Below are 24221 nucleotides of genomic sequence, written 5' to 3'. Positions count from 1 at the left end.
TGCCCACTGCTCCTCAGGGAGGGGTTAAATGCAGGGAAGATATTTTGTGTATGTAGCTTTACATATATGACAACAAAGTATAATATATATTGATATTCTATATTAAACCGCAGTGTTTGTTTTACCTCTGAAGTAGTTTGAGAGGGAGGAGCTCACATTCTTATGTCACAGCGCGAGAAAAATCCAACTCGCCCGTTTGAAGCTGACTTTTTACAAAATGTGGAATAACAAGGGAGGGAGAAAACAGAACGTTTTCAACTTCGGCCCTCTGAATGAGGCTAAAGGAATGCATATCTCTGTCAAAACCATTATAAAGTGAATTTTTCATAATACTGTACCTTTAAAACTGTTACCTTTGAACACCTGAGAATTTTGCACTTATAATAAATACAATTTGTAAATTAAATGTCAAGAAATAAAAAGTGCAAATGCTCTATAAATCCCAGAGTAGCATTGAGTTGAACATTTTTAAGAACTTGTAGAAAACTGGTACATGGAAATGAATTAAATATGTTACCCTTTATGAACACCTGGAGAATTTAGCACTCATTATAGATAAAATGTGTCAAGAAAAAAAAAAAGCAAATGCTCCATTAACTTGAAAATGTTAACTATAAAACTAAGGGACCTGCCTAACAGAAAAAATCTCAAACTACCAAAATGTTGCGTCTATTTACTTTGTGGCGTCATCTTCCAAGGTCTTAAAAGTAACGAGCTCTTCTTTTAAAATGTAAGGAGTAGAAAGTACAGTTTTTAAAAGTAGGCAGTAAAGGTAAAAAGTCACCAATGATATCTTTAAATAGAGGTTTTGACGTGGATAGCCGTGACTTGAGCTGAGATTACAGTCGTGTTGAACGCCACTGGAGTTTCTCTGTGGTCACCTGGTCTGACATATTCACAGAAGTGAGACACTTAAGCGGAGTAATTCAGCTCTCCGTGTGCTATTCAATCATCCACCTTCTGATGGTGGTATCGCTGCACAGCGGAGACACTTCAGAGCAGGTCAAAAAACAGGTGAAAGTGGTCACTCAGGAATACACTAGTGGGCCCTGACCTCTAAATGTATACACATCCCTCACCCGCCCTCTGAGTTATTGTGAGAAGTAGTGCTTTTGATCCCATTTAGTTGACTTAATCAAGCTCTCAAGCATTCATCAGCATCCAATGATGGTTATATTTATAAGAGATGATTTTTGAAGGTTAGAGTTGAAAGCTCTCTGAAATGTGGCTATTATGGACTCCACATCTTTTATTTCCAGGGCTGAGAAAGAAGAATGATTGAAGGAAACAAATGGTTATTCTGTATGCTGAAAGACAAATGGTCCTTCAACCTATCACTGCTCAGAATAGTATTTAAAAGGAGATGGAGTGTGACAGAGGATAAAAGGGGGCTTTTCCAACCAAATAATAGGACTTGTTTAACTCAATGATTTAACCTCATGTTTTTAAGGAGTACTTGTTGGTGCTTCATTTATTTCGATCGGAAAATCGCAATCTCCACTGCAAATGTTTTTTTCTAAACGTGGGAATCCAATAAAGGGAGGAAAAGTCGTTTTGAAAGCCATCCATGGTTACATCAGCCGTTTGTTACCTCTTTGCACAGTGTTAATGCGTCCTAATGAGATGTCAAAGGTGGAGTAATGTCACATTATGTAAATATATTGTGACAGAGAAGAGGCTGTTATAGTCAGACTGATGATGATATCTCACACGGCTTCTGAAACCTTTATCTGGTGCTCCTCTCAAATAGCAGAGGACAGCTTTGTGTATGATACTCTAAGATTAAAATTTAATGATCCCTGTGGGGGAAATAGCAGAGCTGCAGCAGCAATGATAAACAAAGATCCCCCCCCCGCACCCCTCAAAAAAACCTGTGAAATACATTAGGAAAAGGCACTTTGCATTGCAGCATTAGACAAAACAAACACATCCAATTACGCCTTCAGCCACATCAGGTTTGGAGACAATGTTGCATTGTCGTCGTTTTCCTTTGCACGGGCAAAAAAAAAAATGCGCTCCGTGCGTTTGATGGACAGAAGCAGAAAGCGTCACAACATCAAGAGCAACACACAAGGCTTTCTCATCCCTAAAATGAGTTTTGACTGACGTGCACAAATTTATCAACCCTTCGATCCATGACAGTGTGGCTCACTTTAGAAGATATTTTTGTTTACAGCTGTGAAAAGAAAAAAAAGGCAGATAATTGAAGAATAGACTCTATGTTAAGTTGGTGCTGCTCAGTCTTACACCATGGTTCCTTAGCTTTATTTTTGGATCGTGACCCCATTTCGATGTCACAATTTTCTGACCACCCAAAGTTAGTTTTTAATCACGTTTGTTACAAATAAAGAATTAGTGACAAATTGCTCCATCTCATGAACTAGAATTGTATTTGAGAAGGTGAAACTATAGAATACAGTTGTTTAATAATGTGTGTGGTGTTTTCATTTTAAAACAATGTTCTCATGAGAACATCAATCAACATGGTTCATTCTGTGAGAATCGATGTGCACCCCAAATTAGAAAAAAATTGCATGGAAGATTTAATTAATGTCTGTAAATTTGAGAAGATTTTAATGAAAACTGTTCAAGATCAAATTAATTCTAATTTCAAAGTAATGGCCATAACAGGTTAAGGTTTCATTATAAAGGGGTTATTTATGTATTCAGCAAATAAACAAAGTGCCTGACACTAAAACTTGCTCAACACTTTTCTGAAAATCACTTTCTAGTGGTAAATATATAGGTTAAAATGTGTTATGAATATTTGAGGACAATAGGAGGGTTTTGAATCACACTTAAATATCACTGTACCAGGCTTTATGCAGTGCTGCGTGTTCACCAAGTCAAATTCCTTGTGTGTATAACATACATTACTTGGTCAATAAAGTTGATTCTGATTCTGATTCTGACATCTTAATCTGATTTCAGGGTGTAGTAGCAGAAAGCCATGTGCTCTATAACCTCCAGGACCCAGTGTAAAACCCATTTAGAGCTAAATTCACTTTGTCTTTTTCTTATTTTCAGCCCTAATTCTAGCAGCTTGCATTATACTTACTTCAAGTGAGTTAGCAGCACAGTCAGCAGACCTGCTGCCACTCCACCTTGGAGAAAGCCAGGGTGGGTTTGGTCACAAAATGATGGCGTCTTTCACCTCACAGATGGTCACTGAACGGGACTCTCATAAATCTGAGCCTGGATCGACGGCGGCGTCTGTCTGGGGGCAACCTCATTATAAGCAGCCTGGATCGCTCCCAGGATGAAGGGACGTACCAGTGTATGGCCTACAACACAGTGGGAGCCATCCTGAGCAGAAGAGCCAGTCTGCAGTTTGCCTGTAAGTCCTAGAAAATAGTTTATTTATGTACAAAGGAGAATTATATAAATAAAATAAAATAAAAAATCGACAACAAAAGAAGCGGCACTTAACAGTAAAACATGCTGACGCACACAGAAGTGAAAGAGCTGTATTTGCAGTATTTATTAAAGGTCTGCATCTTTGGTGTGAAGCTACATTAAATGTTAAAATAACACAGAAGTTGTGTGAAGACTGTTTCATTAATACGGTCAAACTGAAAACGGCTGTTGGACAAAAGCTGTTGCTTAATACGCTAACACATATATATTACATAGTATATAGATGTTTGTTTCACATCACAGGTCCAATAAACTCCCCAAAGTCAATGGAACATAGATAACGTTTAAAAAAAAAAAAAAAAAAAAGCTCAAAAATTCACACAGCGGCGTCTGCTGAGGAATTCAAGTGAAACTCAATAATATCTGCACAGCCAGAGGATTGAGGTGCTTAGAAAATAATAAGTGCAAAAAGAAAAAGAAAAAAGAGCCACAATGAGTGAGAATTCTCTCTGTACTTACACTGGATAATGTAGAATTCTTGCAGAGAAAAGCTTTAGCTCTTTTCACCTTTACAGAAAAATAGCCCCCGACTCTCCAATGACAAAAGCCTGGAGAAAAGTCACGTACCTGCATTGTGAATAGCTTTGGGAGAGCTTGAAAGAAAATCTCGAAATAAAGGCCGTAAACTTTAATTACTCACGGTTTCATAAGTACTTGTGAAGCCAACGGCGATAGAAATTCCTGGTCTTAGTAGCAATTTGACAACGTTGTACCTGACTTCTATGGCAGCGTTTTCCTCCTCTGAATCACTATGATATCTGTTCCTCCTCCTCTGCCAACAAACAAATAGTAATAAATAAAAAGGATATTAAAGAAAATGTGAAGAAAAGCTCTATGTTCTGATTCTTGTATATTTCTGTATCATATTTGTATATTTGTTTTATTTTTTTACCTTATTTAATTTCTACTATATTGTGTGCACTTGTATTTAATCCTTATTGAATTTCCAGTATTTAACTTCATTATGTACGTTTTTTTTTCTTCTTTCTTTGTTTAGTGTTTATTCTTTTCATTTGTATCATTTCCCAGGCGTCTTTGACACATAAGTAATTTCCTGGGGTAAATAAAGTACTTCTGATTCTGATACGTAAATGTAAATTTAGAAGAAAATCAAAGAAATAAGGTTGGAGTTAATCAATTATACCTCATCACACACCACGGCCAGACATGAATGATCTCCATCGGTTGTATTTAAAGGAATAAAATATATATCATTTTAAAAGTATTTATTCACCCATTTTATCTTATAATATTCAATTTTTACATTGAGGGTGATTAAAAATATAGTTTTTCTTCTTCTCTACACATAATTTACTGGTACTCTCCCAGCCTACTAAAATATTAATAAAGGTTGTCCTTTATTGTGTCCATCCCAAATCCTACAAATACAATCTGAAAAGTCATTTAGATTCCAGGTGTATCTTATTTTACTGAATTATTTCACTCATTACAGCTTCAGTTTTTAGTTTTAACACATTTTTCTCAGTCTCTCCTCTTCTGATGCGTGAAATCCACTGGCGGTTTTTCTTTCTTTTTTTATATTCCCTCAGACTTGGATCATTTTAAAGTTCACACCCGAAGCGCTGTGTCAGTCCGTGAGGGACAAGGAGTGGTGTTACTTTGTGGAACGCCCACTTCTTTCGGAGGTATAATCAATGAATTTAGTCTCGAACTTAGAAACTCAAAAGTTTGCTCATTTGATGTTGTTCTGTGTTTGCTATATGTCTATTTTTTTTTTCCCTCCAGACCTCACTTATGCATGGGTCTTCAATGAATACCCTTACTTTGTTCAGCAAGACAATCGGCGTTTCGTCTCGCAGCAGACGGGAAACCTTTACATTTCCAAGGTGGAACCCTCGGACGTGGGGAACTACACTTGCGTGGTGATGAACAGCATCACGAAGGGCAAAGTTCACAGCTCACCCACGTCTCTGATCCTCAGGACAGATGGTAAGACGAGCGTCCGTTGTTCATCTTTCATTTTAAGGTGCCTTTAATCATCACGCCAGCGCGAGTGCTCTCTGTCCCACCGTGCCTCGCTGTCGTTGACTCACCAAGTGCTAATGCCTGTAAGTAAATAGTTGCTCCTCGATGTAGGCCAGCAAACAAAAGCAGCCAAATCTCCTCTATGCTGACTTTGCTTTCTTATAGTCCGCATACTCATTTAAAAGCTTTCTTTTATGCGTTCACTTGAATTCGCAGCCCCACACTCTCGTCTCTGTTGTTCTATTTTCTGTTAGGCTTTCATAGAAAGAGTGAATAAAGATTGCCTTTGGTATGAATTAAACATAAGCTGTATGTCACTGGACCATTACATTGAGTGTTTTGGAGGCTCAACCAGTTAGTTTGCACTCAGTGTAGTGTACATGTAGCTGCATAAATTTAAATCCCATTGTACCACTTTTTGATCCTTATCCGGACTATCTTCCTCGAATACTGATACAAACATTGCCAGATCAAGGATTTGGATCTGCCCTCTTTTTCTCTGAAGCAACAGATTAAAAAAAAAAAAAAGAATTCCTCATCTGAACAATCAAGATTTTACATAAACTCTGGTTATTCCACTATGAAGAGGTATACATTATTTTTTGCTTGCATTGCACTGCACTTGGGGGAGCACACGCTTAACTGATGTACTACTTTGAGTTCACCCATGGGAGAGTCTTTGCCCATATGTGTCCTTTTATTTCCCCTGTTGATTATACCCGGCCATTATTTGGTCCATAACCTAAGCCGTATTGTTTCATATTGTTTCAGTCATGCATAATGTAAAACTGAACAGGTCCTTGCTTGCTTTTCACAGGAGTGATGGGTGAGTACGAGCCGAAAATAGAAGTTCATTTCCTAGACAATGTACCGGCTGCAAAAGGATCAACAGTCACACTGGAGTGTTTCGCCCTTGGGAAGTAAGCAATATATATATACTTTTTTTTTCTTTTTTGATTGAAGCATGTTTTCAATCTTCCACAGCAGAAAGATTCCAGACATTGGCCATCATTTATCCACCGTTCGTACGTTTAGGTGGACTGGCCATCTGGTATACCGGGCCGTTGACCCAAAGTGGGCCGCACCGGCGAGCGAGTGGAGGCAGATATGTTAACAGGTGGCCAGAAATGGTCCAAAAGTGGAAGAAAAGAGTGAAAAGTGACTAAAACGGGCCAAAAGCAATTAAGAGTGGCCAAAAAATGGCCAAATAAAGAGGAACTAAAGGACAAAGGGTAGCTTAAATGAGCAAAATGTGGAAAACAATAGTGAAAAAGGGTAAAAATGTGGAACAAAAAGAAGCCAATTGTAAGGAAAAAAGGAAACAATAGTATATATTGGGCAAAAGTTTCTTGGGTAAAAAAAGTGGAACAAAAAATGTAAGAAAGGACAAAAGTTGGATAAAAGTGTCAAAAAGAACTTGCAACAATTGAAAAAAAGTGTTGAAAAGCAGCAAAAATGGGAAAAAAGGAAGTTGCAAAATTGCCAAAAGTAAAAAGAGGTTAAAGTTTCCCCCTTTTAAGGTTTTCTGGGGTAAGAATAATTCAAATTTAGACGATGAGCCACATGTTGTGCATCACTGACTTAATAACAGCTTCTACATGGTGTAGCTGATAATGTATAGTGGGTTGGTCTGGACAGAAAATGCCAGGGCTGAGTTTTGGTCCCAGTTCACCCCTGGTATATGACGAGCGTTCGACCATATTCACACAAGCTTCAGTATTTATCAATTCTGACGTGAGTGTACGTTACAATCAGATCTCACGTCAGGTCTGACCTCGTGTACGCAAATCTGAGTGTGTGAATTGTGGTTCAGCAGCAAAATCTGACTGAGACTAAAAATAAAGTATTACAGAACATATCTAAACAAATTATTAAAATGAATTAAACACAATAAAATGCATTTTAAAAAAGCCACATTATTACTGATGACTTTTTTGAGACACAGCACTGTTATGTTTCGTCTTGGAGAACGAGGTCTTATTTCCTCCGTAAAGCACATCACTGGGGGCTGTATGGAAGAAATATTGACCATTCATAAATGTAAATAGTTCCTTAAACACTTCACAAATGAGCTGCGGTATTCAGTAATGTGATGAATTATAGGTGAAATTGGCTTTTTTGAAGCGATTCAATTGGTGATTTCTTTTAATGTGATATTTATTGCATTAAGCGTGCAGACTGAGGCCGATATAAACGTTACATCCGTGTGTCTCCAGGATCTCTGCTGTAAAAGTGTTTTCATTGCACACAGGGGGGCAGACTTCACCTGCACAGTAGCTGATCCTCTCCCATAGAGCGTTTGAATGGGCTTTGTTAATTCTAGTTTTCACACTGTCAAAGAGCACATCTTTGTTGTGCCCCTCCTCAGATGTGAGGATGCCAATTTTCATCTTGGAAAAGCTTATTTTCTTGTTTGACCTCAGTGGGTGGGGCCTCCAAAACAGGAGGGTGTAACAAGTGAATGTTGATCGTATTCAGTCACTGAATTTATTAATACCCGATCATTTGTACAATGGGATTGGTCAGATACAAATGTTTAATAAATCACACGTTGGTCCTGTCGTACAACCAAATATGCACTCAAATTTGCACCCGTTTTCATTTAAGGTTGATAAATGAGGGCCAATGAATCTTCCAATTTCTATCTATTCAAGTTGTCATGGTAATTATATTTATTGTTTAGTATGGTCAGTCTGAAGGACACATGAAACAGCTTTGTTCTATTGGATGGTGTTAACGTCTGCGAGAGGGTTTTGAAAGTCCATCAAATGTCTCAGAGGGGGATTGTTACCAATCATTAGACTGAAAAGCAGCTTGTCTTTGAGGAGCTTTTATCCAATCTTACAGCCGTCCCTCTCTTTTTTACAGCCCCGTCCCAGAAATCACCTGGAGGAGAGCCAACGGTGTTCCATTTCCTAGTAAAGTCAAAATGAAGTACTCAAATGCAGTCCTGGAGATCCCCAGCTTTCAGCAGGACGACACCGGAGGATATGAATGTGTGGCTGAGAACAAGATGGGAAAGAACACAGCTGCTGGCCGGCTCGCCTTTTATGGTACTTTCACAAATCTCCCTTGTGTTGCAACAAATGGCATTTAATCTTATCAATGACATTTTATATGTTATATGGGGCCTATTGTAGGTCTTATCATTGTATCTAACAACATCCACCTTAAATACAAGGAGTGGTCAAATCCTGGGCCTGGTTTTTCAAAAGGTTTGATCTACTTTTGAGCCGGTTTTTCAAAGCAACATGGGATTGGATCAATCTGATCTGGATAGAAACTTTTCAGGATTACCAAATCTGGTTAACCAGTGCTTATCTTTGTTTGATGAAGGACACTTCAAGCCTTTGGTGGAGACCCTGACCAACCTCCTGCATTCTGCCAGAACCAGAACCAGCAAACAGGACGTGCAACAAGAGACGCAATAGTTAGACATTATTTCTGATTTGGATTTGTTTTGGATTTCAAAAACCGGTGATGTCATTGTTGCTTTATTATCCTGTTCTATTATTGCATGCATCACTAAAAATAATCTAAAAACTAAACATTTTTGATTGTGATGCATATACATCAATTTAATATATGGTCAATATGGACAGCAGTTTGGGGGATTATTTTACAAGGCCAATCTCTTTTCTGTAGCCTATACTTTTATAGCCTATCTAATCACTGCAGCATGACCTTATGAATAAATTGGATATCTTGTAGGCTAAACTGCATGATCTAAATGTAATATTTGATACACTTTTAAAGTTTAATTACATTGTGGGCCTAAAATCCATGCTAAATCCACCCTTCTGATGGGATCAGTTTAATCCAGATAAGAGGTCGACCAATATGGGATTTATGTAAATATGGGAAGACCGATGCCGATACCGTTTTAAATAAAAAATAAAAATCAACCGATGGCCGATATCTATAGCCGATTTTGGAAGCCTATATTTGAGGCCGATACACTTTTTTTTTTTTTTTTTTTAAAAGCACATTGATTATGAAAGACAATTGAAAAACTCATATGATATAAATGCATATATTAGAAATTATATTAAATAAACCAATAGAACTCTTAACATTTATTGAACTTTACATATACCCGTACACAACCCAGTAAAACAAAAAGTACAGGACGCGTAAAGCACAACAACAATATACAATGTGCAAGCAATCGGTTTAAACTAAATACCTGTTTTAGGTATAACAGCTCACACCTTTCCTCTGTTCACAGCCACACCATTATACCTAAGCTTCACACTTGTCACCATATGCACAACAACAACATCACATCTCACTTTAAAATAATCAACTCTTCCCCACCCTTTCCTTTTTCTATAATAAAGTGTTTCTTACCCTTCCTTAGAGAGGGCTGGTAATGGTATAATATATATATATATATATATCAACCTCTAATCCAGGTTTATTTGATCAAATTGATCCCAAACCTACTAAAAAAGCTGTGAGAAACCCAAACTAAAGGTTTGATCCGGATTGAAACCAAGATTAGATTATGTGATCTATTTTTCTTTTGAAAAACCCATTTTCACGATTTGATCCGTTCGGAATCCGAGCTGATAACTTTTGAAAAACCAGACCCTGGAGACCCCCTATCCTGCATGGTTTAGATCCTACTATGTTCCACCACACCTGATTGTACAGGATAACTTGTTATTGATGATGCAAGGCCCACGATCATTGGATTCAGTTGTGTCGGAGCAGGAAGACATCAAAAACAGGCTGGATTGGGGCTCTGTAGTACAGTACCGGGCATAGGCACCTCTGTTCTATAACCTCTGGTTGAAGCAGAAGGTGCTGATAACATTTTATCAGTGGAATAACATTGCCAAGAAAAAAACCCAAGTAAGCAGAATTAAGAGAGGTGATAATAACAGTCTCATAGCATGAGAAGAACAAAAAACAAACATCCAGCAGAACCAGACCCAGAGATGCCTCCAACATTTGGTGTTAAAACTACACAAGGAGAAAGAAATGCAGAGTGGGCTGCAAACAACAAACTATTAACTTATCACATTTGGTAACAAGAATTACGAACCGTTAATCAGATGCTTACTCCTCTCCTTTGTGAACATTTTCTAATATCTATTGCATATAAAATCCAAAGGAGGGATTGGGCATTTTACCAAATTGTAACTAATTGTGAATTTTCTCTCTTCTCTTTTCTTGCAAGAAATTGAAGTAAAACCTCAAAGACAAACCTGTTTTCACTCGATATCTTTTCATTTTCGACGATCAGGAGTGTTTAGCACATTTTTCAGCTACAAACGTTTTTTGGCTTCATCCAAGAAATGAAAATTTTTTCAACGACATACTTCAAACACAGATTTTAAATATAAAGGAGCCTTGTCATGTTTTGAATCTTTTTGCTGAAACTTTCAAACACATAAACCATATTGTAATTTCAAAGATTCACTGCGGTAAAAAAAAAAAAAAAAAAAACTCTTTTATTCACTTTATTCAGGTTTTCTCTTAATGTGCTGTGTGACTGTTGCAGAAAGACCATTGAGTTGCATGAAAGGCTTAGAGCAGGGCCGTTAAACACAAGATCCCAGATAAATTTGTGCTGGCCATGTTAGAGACTGACAGTCAGTTCAGTATATACACTGAACAAAAATATAAATGCAACACTTTTGTTTTTGCTCCCATTTTTCATGAGCTAAACTCAAAGTTCTAAAACATTTTGTATAGACACAAAAGACCTATTGTTCACAAATGTGTCTAAATCTGCGTTAGTGAGCACTTCTCCTTTGCAGAGATAATCCATCCATCACCAGGTGTGGCATAGCAAAATGCCGATTAGACAGCATGGTTATTGCACAGGTGTGCCTCAGGGTGGCCACAATAAAAGGCCACTCTGAGATGTGCAGTTTTTTATTTAAAAAAATAAAATAAAAAATAAGAAACACCAACCAGTATTCATATGATCGGATTGGTGATCGTTTTTTTAAACTGATTGGTGATCTGCCTAAAAGTCCTGATTGTGCAAAGCCTTCTATCTATCGATCTATCCATCTGTCCATCTATCTATCTATCTGTCTGTCTGTCTATCCATCTATCTAGCTATTTATCTGTCTATCTATCTGTCCATCCATGTATCTGTCTATCTATCCATGTATCTATCGATTGATCGATCTAGCTGTCCATCCATGTATCTATCTGTCGGTCTGTCAATCTGTCTGTTTGTCGTTCGATCTGTTTGTTTGTTGATCGATCGGTCTGTCTGTCTGTCGATCCATCTATCTGTCCATCCATCTATCTATATATTTATCTGTCTATTTATCTATTTATCTGTCTATCTATCAGAATCAGAATCAACTTTATTGACCAAGTAATGTATTTAATACACACGAGGAATTTGTCTTGGTGAACTGTGCTCTCTCTGATAGTGTAAACATTAAATAATAACAATCAACAAGAAAAAAGAAAAATAAATAAAAAAAAGAAGTATAAACATAAATATAAAGAGTAGTTAGACTAATATGTGCAAACTAAATAATATAACAAGATAATAATAATAATAATAGTAATAATAATAATAATAATAATAATGAAATTAAATAAAAATACAATAATAATAATAAGATAATATCCATCTGTCTATCTATCCATCTATCTAGCTATTTATCTATCTGTCCATCCATGTATTTATCTATTTATCTATCTATCTACAAAGATGTTCTTCTTAGACTGTGAGTGTTTGATATTCCTTGTTTAAATTAATATCCATTAAAAAACCTCAAATTGCAGACATTATATTTAGTTGAACAGTTAGTTATCCATTTAATAGCCGGAAATGAACCTTTTTACAATGTAAAATTTTGGAGATATGATGATTAAAGATTCAATGACTTATTTCATTTACACAGCGACCGGTTAAGACAATATTAAGCTCTGTTGGTTTTTATTTTACTGCCTCTATTATTACACTTTGGGCTGGCAGCTTGCATCAACAACCAAATGAGCCATGTGTGAAACTGTGAAAGAGGGAAAAATGACACTTGAATTTGGAAGTGACAGAATATACAATTCCTGAGTTGTGCCTTTTATGAGCCGAGCACTGGAGGTATGAAATCGACTAAGAAAGCGGTAAATATGTAAGAGAAACTGTGATTAGTGTGATATGCACATGCATAATTAAGGTGACATGTTTGGGGGGAAGGTTTACGTCGGAGTGCTTTTCAGCAGTAAATGTTAATCTTGAGGTGGCGCAGACTGCTGGCACGCTGAAGTGACACATCTGACACTATTCTTATTAAATCCTCTCCTTTAGCCTCTTTGAGACAAACCACTGCCACCATTATAAGCAGCCTGTCTAAATTCGTGTCCTTTGAACTAATTCAGCTTTGGCATATTTAATGAGATAATGCTGTTTCATCAAAATGTGCCCTCGAGGTTCTTGTCAGATTTTTCACCGGGGAATATTTCTGTGTCCTTAGCTAAGCCTCAGTGGATTCAGACCATGAAGGACACAGCCTTGGCCATAGAGGAGAGACTTTACTGGGAGTGTCGAGCCAACGGAAAGCCCAAGCCCTCCTACACGTGGCTGAGGAACGGCCAACAGCTTCTCTCCGAGGTAATAAACTGCCTTTATTTTCCCACTGACGGGAGTTTGATTTTAAAGGCTAAATCTTCAGCTTTGGGTTCATCCGTGCATTTTGGAGAGCCGAGCACCAAACACGCCACTGTTTCTCCAAGTGCAATTTAAACAATTACATTTTTAATGTCTTCAATTATCCATACTTCATTTTTTTTACCACAACTTTATTTATTTGTATTCAGTATTATTATTTTTAATATTTTTGCACATTATTTTTGTGTAGTTTTGCTCCTTTTTTTCTGTGTGTATAATTATTATCTTTATTATTATTATTAGTGGTGTTTTTTTAATATGCCGCTCTTTGCCGTTCTAATTACCCCTCGGGGTTTAATAAAGAATTTTCTGAATTTTGATTCTGATTCAATTACAACGCAGTTACGATTCTGTTAACCAGCATTTTTTTTATATAATTACAATTATTATTTCCCCCCTGAAATCAACTACAATTACATTCTCAATTAATGCATTAAATAAAAAATGAATTGCAATTAATCACAACTATAGAGCCATTTATAAAAAAAAGCCCATAAAAGTTAACCCTGTGTTAGCTTTCTGTTAGCATCTCTTATGATATTGGGTCGGTTTTGACCAAATTGGTTTTTCTTGGCTTTCTCATCCATGACAATAATGGTTTTGATATTTTTGGTGTCGGCGTCTGAGCCTTTATTCTGTCAGTATTTAAATTCTTTTACATTTTTTATTTTTTAAATAGTAAAATTATCCAAAAGGGAACTCATAGATAAACTTTATTTTATTAATTATTAACTACATATGTGTTAGCCATAGAACTGTAACATGGTTCCCCAGTTTTGTTTGATTACATTGTAAATGATGTTTTTTTTATAGAATGTTCATGCCAATTACAATTACAAAGTCAGTTATCTGAATTTAATTACAATCAATTACGATTTCAAAGACAGCTTTTTTTAATTACAACTACAATTATAATTACGTCATAATTGTAATTAATTACCAATTACAAGTATAATTGACCCCGACCCTGGAGGAGAGTAAAAACATTGTACCGAGGTGTGGTGGTGATGAGATACAAATATAACGGTCTCTTTATTCATCTTTACCGTGGTACATGTTTAACCTTTCTATTATCCTCAAATATTACAGATTAACACATTTTTCCCCTGGGATCAACAAAATAGTTTTGGTCTGTTCTCTCGTGCCATCATCAGGCCAAACTTTTAAATTAGAATTAATTTATCTTAAATAGTTTTCATCCAAATCGTCTCAAAGTTACTGACAACATTAATGACCTTTCCTGCAGCGCCACCATCAGGTTAAACTTTCTGTTTTAGAGTTAACGTATCCTGTACGTCTTTCATTGTCACTTTTACTGTGAAAGAGCTGTTCCAAAACCCCATTGATTGTAAACCTTTTCCTAGAGTACGTCTTCAAGAGAGAGAGCGATTGCAGATTGCAGTACACACAGAGCACAATGAGGAACAATTTGGATAATGCTTCGTTTGATTGAGGCTGAAAATAGGACCAGTGTCATATTGATATTAAAATAACGCTTTTTTTTTTATGTCATTCTTTATTTTATATATATATATATATATATATATATATATATATATATATATATATATATATATATATTGAAAAGGATATTGCATTTCATCAGCTCAAGGATTCAAGAAAAGAATCTCAAACAGAAATATGACCTCCATGGATCCAAACATAATATCAAATCATTTTTGAAGGACAGAAAAAGTCACGAAGGCAGTCTGAATATCAAAGATTTATAAAGCCTGTTTTAAATTACTTGTGAAACACATCTTTCCTAAAGGCAGAACACCACAGGTATTTATTTGTGATTTTTTTTTTTTTTCTTTTTTTTAAATAAAGCAAAAAAAATATATAGACCTATTGGGATCTTTATTTTAATATTTGGCAACCCCAAATACATTTTCTATGTTGCACTTTAGTCAGGACACCTGATTTGGACAAAAGATGAGTCAAACTGACATAGACATGGAGCACTAAACAAGCTACTAAGATAGAGGAAAAGAGACTAATGAAAGTTGGGGAAAAGTGCTAAAATTGGCAAAAAGACACAAGTTAAAACGTGAAAGAGAAAGAACAGAAGAAAGCGCCAAAAACTGACAAGTGTATCTAAAAGAAACAAACGTACATCAATCTTCCAAACCTGCCTAATCTGTGCTGAGTTGCAGAGTGCTGGAGTCCATCCCAGTTTACTGTTGTTTGGAAGGCATGGTACACCATGGACAGGTCAGCAGTTCGTCATAAGGAGGAGAAAACAATAAATCACAGACTCACGGACTCAGTAAAACTAAAAGAATAACCCGATTTAAATCATTTTTGATATAAAGCAGTCATTACCTTGTCACAAAAGCTGCGATCTGGAAAACACAAGATAGGTTGATTGAATGTAAAGCTATGACAGTCTGCCTTAGTCACAAATCATGATGTAACCAATAGAGTTAGCGCTCCTGTGTGCCACCCATTCATCAGCAGGCCCTAAAAACCCGCCTGTACGCCCACTTAGAAAAAAAAAACAAGAAAAAAAAGTGACTGATCACCACGCAAAGTAATTGCTTTGGCATTGCAGGAAAGAGAAGCTCTAATAATGTTGGCTGATAAATTCATTATGGGACGGACATATTTTAAGGATTGAATTATTCGAGAAACGAGATGCCTTCATTCTACTTTTGCACTAAAATGAATCACAATATTTATCAGGAAAAATACGCATCAGAATTAGGGATGGGAATCAAAAAACGATTCTTTCTGAGAACAGGTTCCCAGTAATTCAATTCCTAGGAATGGTTTGTTTGCTTGTATTTCAATTCCGCCTATCGGTTCCTCTTACGTCGCAAATACATAACGATAAACTCCTCCGGGTCCTGTATATTGTGTTTATGCTAGCACCAAGTGAAGCTCCTTCCACCATATTGTTGTTTGCTGTCCACCGCATTGAATCCACCTCCTCCACCCACAGCAGCGTTGTCCTCCGTGCTGTGTTTGTAGCATCTCTGTTGCTACGCTAGTCACTTCCGGGTTCTGTACACTTGCGCTAAAGTTGCTTCTTGCACGGATTTTTCTTGAACACATGAACACACACCTCGTCACCAGTTTACTGTATGTTCTCATAACAATTAATCAGACACGGGAGACGGACTGATACTGATCGTTTTCTTTAGTTTGCTCATTCACACGTTCACACACATGGCTGATGATGTCACGTGTAACAACGGGGACGGCGTCTCTGAAGGTCCATTTATAGAAATGTAAACAAAGGCTAAACTAAAGCTTTACCGTTTAAATACATAACAATAAGTTCAGCTGTACTTTTGGTTAATATGTTATTTTTTACAGAAGAATTATTTGTTTTATGTCTGAATTAGTTTTGGATCAAGTTGTTCGAGTTCAAAAGGAGCACTGTAAATATTCTCAAATGTTTGTAGCCAAAATGTGTCATATGTTGTAATAATAATAATTCATTAATTTTAAATAGCGCTTTTGTATATATTATTAGCCAGTGAAAACAATCTGTACCTGGTGGATTAAAAGACAGCTGATATCCCTGCAGGAAATTAAAGACACAAAGATAATATAATAAATCGAATCGATAAGCAGTATCGATAATGGAATCAGAATCGTTAAATTCTAATCAATTCCCATCCCTAATCAGAATTCCCCCAAATATCAAAACAATTGCTTTTGTGCGATGACAAAGCAAACTGCTGATATGTTCTGAGCTTCAAGTCTTATTCAGTTTCAGATTAGAACTTTTAATGCTCCATACTGTAATTTATTTCTTTTGAAAATATCATTCTTTTGCCCATGTGCTGGTAAAAATCATTCATTTAGTTTAAGATAAACTGCAGATTTTCTCTGGGTTTACATGATTTAAATCTCAAAACATGTTAAGAACTTTCATGTTATTGTTCAAACTTTATAGAAATCACATTTATAATCACCAACAGCTTTGGAAAAGTCGACACCTGTATGCTTTAAAAAGTGAAGTAGATATTTTTCATCTCTTTTGCAAATAATGGTCAATGCAAACCTAGTTCTTTCTTTAAAAGTGGCTTAAAATAAAAAATGGTCTTGTCTGCCCTCGTTTTGTGGTTTCTGGTTCCCAGAACCAGACCCCAACACATGCTAGGCTTTGGGATACATGTGTCAAACTCAAGGTCCAAGGGCCAAAAAACTACAAAATATGATCTATTATTAAAAGTGTTTTTTATCTCTTGGTTATCTTATTAGTCTTTATCAATGATAATATAGATTTTGATATGTTTAATGTGGGCTTCTGGGCCTTTTTTTGTGTCAGTATACCCCTAGATTTCAATTTTTTAGTTTTTTTTAAATGGTAGTAAAATGATCTTCAAGAGAACAGAAAGGTAGTGGAAAAACTTGATCTGAAACATATTTTAAATGTGTTTGTTTAATTAAATTGTAACGTTTTTAAAGAATTTCCAATTACAAAGTCAATCATCTGAACTAAATCACAATTAGCACAGTAAGAGATCTTTTCCTCTACAATTAAAATTAGTATTATGCCTTACTTGTAATTAATTATCAATTACATGATTACAATTATAATGGATCCCAACTATGCCTGTACTAAGCGACCCCGTGTCGCTGTGTGTGGTATGTGTGTGTGTGCGTTAGTTAGTTTTCCAGGGGTGCACAGCTGGAGAACAGGGGCTGTTCGCCCATGTGTGCTATAGTATCTGCAGGGGTGGGTGTGTGTATGTGTGTGAGTGTTCGTAGGTGGTGTGCACACTACAGCTGTGTGCAGCGCTGTAGGCTGTTGTCAGCGATTGACTGGGCGTGTCTTAACCGCTCCAGGAGCAACACTCATAATCAAGGCTTTAAGTATCAATGTGTTTAGAGTACAAAAGCATAGATTGTGAGAGTTCTCAAACCATTCACTGCTGATGTTGGTTCAAAGAGCAGAAGGCAATTTATGACAGGGTGGGAAAACTCAGAGGGGCGGGAAGGTCAGGCACCTGGTGAGAATGGAGTTCTACCTATTAAGGGGTTTCCGTCATGTTCTCCCAAGGGGGAGCCATTGGGATTGACCCCTATCTTATATCTCTTGGCGAGTCTGAAATTGCCTTGGGATTCCCCTGGAAGCAGGTGGAAGTTGTTTGGAAAAGCAAAGGAAGGCACCTTGTTGTGAATGGTAACAAGAACAAGTTGGACATCCAATGTAGTCCACCACAGTTTAGAAATAACGTTTGCTCTGGAAGAATTCTTCTTAGATGGTTTAAAGTAAAAAAGGATCAGCGGAGACTTATTTCATGCCTGCACCTAGGGCTGGGCAATATATCTAGATTCAAGATATATCGAGTGTTCTATTTTGGCGATTTAGAAAATTACATGGCTTATATAGATATTTATACCTTATTTTGTATTAAAATATAGTTTTAGGAATCACTGCTTTCAGCATGCAAAGCACAGTTAGATGGGTTTCTGATTGTGTCCTAACACAGATCTACAACTAAACAAGCCGCACTGCAAAACTCACTCACACATGCTGTCCCTTAGTGGAGAAAAAAACAAAAGTGGAACATAGTGTGCAGGTGTTTGTCAATAAATGTGCCTGTGTGGCATTTTGTATCAGAAAATTTTACCCTGAATTGTCTGTATTTTAAGACTGAATTTGAATTAAAATTATCAAGACTTATATTGTATATTGCCTTTTTGAGGAAAAATATAGAGATATGAGTTTTGGTCGATGTCGCCCAACCCTACCTGCACCAGATTGTGATGACAATCCCAGTGCTACAGTCCTACATAGAGCTTTATATACAGTATTTGCCCAAACCCAGGGTAGGGCTTCATTTCTATCTTTTTAACATGGACTCTGATTGGACTCAGCTCGGACGCTACGCGGTGAATGAACGGTCAGGTGATGTGGTTGGATTAGCGCAAGAAAGACTCACAAATGGATACTGAGGATGTGAGTGGATGACTGTTTTCTGGCACATGAATAAATGATGTAAAAAATTGCAGAGCTGTGTGTATCACATGTAGAGAGCAGCTTTCTGAGCTGTGTGTGTGTTACATGTGCGCGCCGGGCACAGATTTGAATAGTGTCGGGCAGCAATAGGCTTAAAGAAAGATTGGCTTCATTAGGGTTCAGATTAGGGATGCACCAAAATGAAAATTCTTGGCCAAAACCAAAAATGAGAAAACCAAGGCTGAAAACTGAGACACCGAAAAAAGTAATGCTGCAAATTATTAGTCACATCGCATTTATGGCTCTGAATTTGTACCAACCTCACTAAAGTTTAAACATTGCAGTTGTATAAATGAATAATATTGCGTCTAAGAATAAATCAATCAAAAATATGAAAATATTTATTTAGCACTGCCATTCCAACATTGCACAATTTTGGTGCATCACTAATTCGGACGGATTCGAGTGAACTTTGTAGGTCCGATCTAATGGTGCGTTTCCTTTGGCGCTGTCGGCGCTACACGGCTCTGCAATCCTTGCTTTCGGGAGACGACACTGTTTTTCTAGAGCGTTTCCATTGCACACCAACGAGACATGCAAAACTGCCACACTCCACGGATTGCACTTTTTTGCAAGATCGCCAACAAAAATCAATGGTGGCCAAATGCTTCCTCTTTGTGCATGAGTTGATGACTCTACGCTGTAAAGATTCTCAGACAAAATCAGTGTCTGCTTTCTGGCTACGTCATATTTTCAGACCAGGGCTGCTTTTTTGGGGACCTCAACAAAGGAGGTACTAAAAAAAGCAGCACCAGGTACTATGGAGGAGGTACTTTTTCCTAGTGGAAACGGGAAAAAAGAGAATAGAGCCGATACCACCAGTGGAAACGCACCAAACTCTACTCTTAATTCGTCAAACATGGCTCTGGTGGTAGAGGGTCGTCTTCTGATTGAGAGGTTGTGGGTTTGATCCTAGTACCTGACTATGTGTTGAAGTGTCCTTGGGCAAGACACTCAACCCTAAGTTGCTACCAGTGGTCGACTGGCGCATTGCATTGCAGCTCTGTCTCATTGTTGTGTGAATGAGCTGATATGTAAAGTGCTTTGGGACTACTCGGGATAAAGCGCTGTAATAATCATTTTATCATTTTGGAGGAAGTGTCTATGTGCATGTGCTTATTTTGGTTAATTGCAAAACTACACCGCCATCTGTTGGCATGGCATGTATACTACATTGTTTTTTTATATTTCCCGGGGTCTCGTGTAAACAGATCATTTTGAAAACGTTTCCATGTGAATGCCCAACTTTTTGGAAACAAAAAAACGGAAACAGGAGCAAAATGTTGTTGCGTAAACAAGGCCTTGGTTTTTGTAAAAGCTATGAGAAAAAGCAATCAGAAAGCACGTTTCCATAAATATAAAAGTCATTCATCCCAAATTTAGCTACAAAAGTACAGAATTACATAATGAAAAATGATGTAACCAAACAGCACTGATTGGATCTGGACTCACTGACAGCAACACATTTGTGTGTGTGTTGCTGTTTGGTCTACTTCACAAAGCTGGCACTAGTCTTCACCACTAATTGCCTTCTTTGATTTTTTTTTTTTCTTTTCACAGGACAGGATCAATGTGGAGGACGGCGTCCTGACAGTGTCGGTGCTGACACTTGCTGATGCTGCCATGTACCAGTGTGTGGCGGAGAATAAACACGGCGTCATATACTTTGCTGCGGAACTGATGGTTCTAGGTAGGATGGCATTTATCTCTCTCTTAAATCCTCAAATCATTGTTGGCACAGCATCTTAAAGGTCATCGTACCGTCATTCTTAAAGGTTGCCAGGATTAGAGGATAATGGGGTCACTGGGGACGGTTATGTGGGGTCAACCACATTTAAATATAGTTTTTTTTGCATATTATCGCTCCCTTTGAGGCTGTGGCGGAGATGGTGTGATAAGCAGATTTCCATTTAAACTCTGAATTTTATATTTTTGAGTTGGGTTGTATCTTCTCTCTCTCTCACACACACACACACACACACACGTACAGAAACCCACACACAGTGTCTATTTGACTCACACGGTGACTGTCTGAAACATCTCTCGCCATTACTGCGAGATTTGATGACTTTTGATGATCAAACTGATGTTTGTTTTGAATGCCTGTGGATACGTCTTCAACTCAAGTCAGTTCACTGTTTCCCATCAGCCTCTCCTCCAGACTTCACAGGGAACGTCCTCAGAGCTTTGCTCAAAGCCAAAGCAGGAACAACAGTGACTTTAGAGTGTAAACCCCAGGCCTATCCCATTGCCAGCATTTTGTGGAAAAAGGGAAACCTGCCTATCCACACCAGTGACAGGTACGTTCCAAGCTAATCCCAGCAAGTTCATTTTTATCTTTTTTAAAATATTTGTTGATTTTTAATTTATTTATTTTATTTAAGTTTTCTTCAGAATTTTTTTTTTTTTATCTCCTGACATGTTTCAACTGTCATCTGCCAGTCTTCCTCAGAGGTGATTGCTTTGATGTATCCCTACGAGCTATTTTATAAGGAAAGCATCAAAACACCTTCTGATTGAATGATAATACAAATAATAATATTAATTTAAAAAGGTATAATACATTTGAAACACACAATTTACAATAATTTTACGTTTTCTTTTAATTAAATGATATTAAAAATCTATTACTATACCTGCTGACCTTCTTCCCATATTTATGCTATTTTATTTAATTTTCTTACATTACGTTATATTACATTGCCTTTTTTGCATATGTAGTCATTTTTGTTATATTCTATATAAATGTATTGTGTTGTTTGCACATTGTGTTTTTTGATTTTAAGATTTTTGTTACTGACTATTAAAACCACACAGGAAAGTAGACATTTCCTTGCACTGAAACTTTTGTACTTTACTTTTACTTTTGATTGTTTTGCACTGCTTTGCATTGCTTTTGTATTTTGCACCATTGTTGTTGTTGTTGTTGTTGTTCCCTCAGGACATTTGCACTAAACCTGTAGTTGTTATAATGTATTGTCGTGTATTATTCAAATTTTTTAAAATAGGTTGTATTTTTGTCAATGGTTTATGTCGCAGAATTGCATTGTTTTGTTTTGATATTTAAAATAAATAATAATGTGTAAATACTGTGTATAGGCTTTTTTTTTTTTTTTTTTTTTTTTTTACTTTATTTGTATTTATTTATTTATTTATTTGGGTGAGGGGGCGGCGACAAATTCCACTCATAAAAGCACATGAAAGATGCGTTGATGCTTTCCTTATGAGAGAACTCTTCGGGATACATCAAAGCAATCACCTCTGAGGAAGACTGAATATTTTCTGAAAAAAACTTGCCTGAATAAACAAAACCTCAACGTATAAGTGCCAAGCTTACTGGCTGAATCCTTGTGTATTGACATAAGCGCAGATTAAAGTATTGTATAGAAAATATGACAAGCTTTCTTTGGTTTAATCAATTTAATCCACATCTATGCACTGCTTAGTACAAGCTGTCTTTGATTATGCAGAACATTGACAACATCCCTAAACCTGTGTTTATCTGATGATGAAATGATCTTTTTTTTTCTCCCTGTAATGTCACATTGTGACCCAGTGTCTGTGTTTATCTGCTCCTAAAGGATCACGCTCTCCCCAGATGGAACGCTAAAGCTTGCCAACGTAAGCAAGTCGGATGCAGGCAGCTACACATGCTTCGCTAGGAACAGATTCGGCATGTCAAGTACAACAGGAAGACTCCTCGTTACCGGTAAGCCAGGCTTCCAGTTGAATAAGGGTGTGCTACACTTAGTGAGCAGAATTTATTGCTCAGTATAGATTAACACAAGAGACAGCTACTGCACCCAAGGACTTGGGTCAATAACGACGGAGTAGAAGACATAAACAAACTTCAGGTTTTTTGCTGCAGCTGCAAGTCCAAAACTTTCGGAAGTTTTTTGCCCCTATTAAAAAAACAGTTTACTTTCTTAAAAAGGGCTTTCACTTTGGTAATATCACATCACCAGGCTTTGGTCTTTTGTGTTCTCTGATTTTATTGAGTTGTTTTTGTTGACTGCTTTTTGCAGAGACCGCAATAATGCACTTAGAAGGTGGAAAAATACTTGATCGCTGTTTTCTTTTAAAGCAGCTGAAGTAACCGGTTTACCACAACAAATGAAAGTGCCCTGAGTGGAGGCAATGAAAGCATTAGTGAGGTGGTGCTAAGACGTTCTGCTTAGTGGAGAATGGGTTTTTTCACAGCAGTAATAGCTGAAGATCCTCCAAATTTATTTTTCTTCTTCTACTAATGTGCCAGCTGATATCGTGTAAATACCAAGGACAGTTTCCTCCCAATCAATATATATATATATATATATATATATATATATATATATATATATATATTCTATTGTCGTAGTTCAGCCAGTGCCTTGAATTAATGACCCATTCATCAATTATCACTAGCTTAATAATTGAAAAGAGACAATTCACATGTAATTTCCTTGTAGTTTTTTTTTTTTTTTTTTATCTTTGACGCTCTTACATGATGTTTACCTGCTTCTCAGTGTGTGTAATTAATTAATGTCGGGATTTCAGGAGCACTTTGTTTCTCCACCGCCGGCAGCTTCCACTTTATAATGTATTATTTCCGTAATGTAGACTGGATTTACTGCGCTGGTGATAGAATCACATCAGTCTTTTGATTGTGCTTATGGGAAAATCAACACGACCTCTCATCTCCTGGCATATAGGGCGGTACAATTTGCGTTAATTATCCGACTGCCATTTCACTGGCAGATATTACAGTTGGAATTGGGTTTTGTTGTTACTGAATAAATGGAAAAAATTAGCTTGAGTAAACTCAGCTCTGCCTTTGCAACGATTTTCAAATGTGTCCTTTATTTCTCCACATAATAAATGTAAGGGCTCATTTAAGAACTCTTTACTTATGAAAACAAATAGATCTCAAGTTATAGTTTTTTATTATTTCTTCCAGTGTCATATTTCTTATGCACTACATCTACTGAGAATGGAAGCCCTTTTGAGATAAGATGGTATCTCATTATTATGACTTAGTATCTTATAATAATGGCTTAGTATCTCATTATTATGACTTAGCATCTAATTATTATGACTTAGCATCTCATAGTTATGACTTAGTATCTCACAATCATGACTCAGAATCTCACAATTATAGGTTAGTATTATTATTATGACAGCGTCTCATTAATGACTTAGTATCTCATTATTATA

At 36.8% G+C, this 24221-nt stretch overlaps 1 protein-coding gene across 1 annotated transcript in view; it reads left to right on the top strand.

Moving 5' to 3' along the window:
* The window catches only part of LOC114466863 (contactin-3-like), an 81319-nt gene that overhangs the window by 8367 nt on the left and 48731 nt on the right, over positions 1-24221 (top strand). Inside the window, exons 3-11 of the mRNA XM_028452695.1 lie at positions 3162-3337; positions 4968-5063; positions 5164-5367; positions 6221-6323; positions 8272-8456; positions 12855-12991; positions 20589-20718; positions 21178-21328; positions 22610-22737. Coding sequence (XP_028308496.1) covers positions 3162-3337; positions 4968-5063; positions 5164-5367; positions 6221-6323; positions 8272-8456; positions 12855-12991; positions 20589-20718; positions 21178-21328; positions 22610-22737 — 1310 coding nt within the window. The remainder of the gene's footprint in view (positions 1-3161; positions 3338-4967; positions 5064-5163; positions 5368-6220; positions 6324-8271; positions 8457-12854; positions 12992-20588; positions 20719-21177; positions 21329-22609; positions 22738-24221) is intronic.

This window comes from Gouania willdenowi, chromosome 7 (genome assembly GCF_900634775.1).
Source record: "Gouania willdenowi chromosome 7, fGouWil2.1, whole genome shotgun sequence".
Lineage (NCBI taxonomy): Eukaryota > Metazoa > Chordata > Actinopteri > Blenniiformes > Gobiesocidae > Gouania > Gouania willdenowi.
Note: the sequence above shows the minus strand (reverse complement) of the source record. Positions and strands in the feature narration are given on the sequence as shown.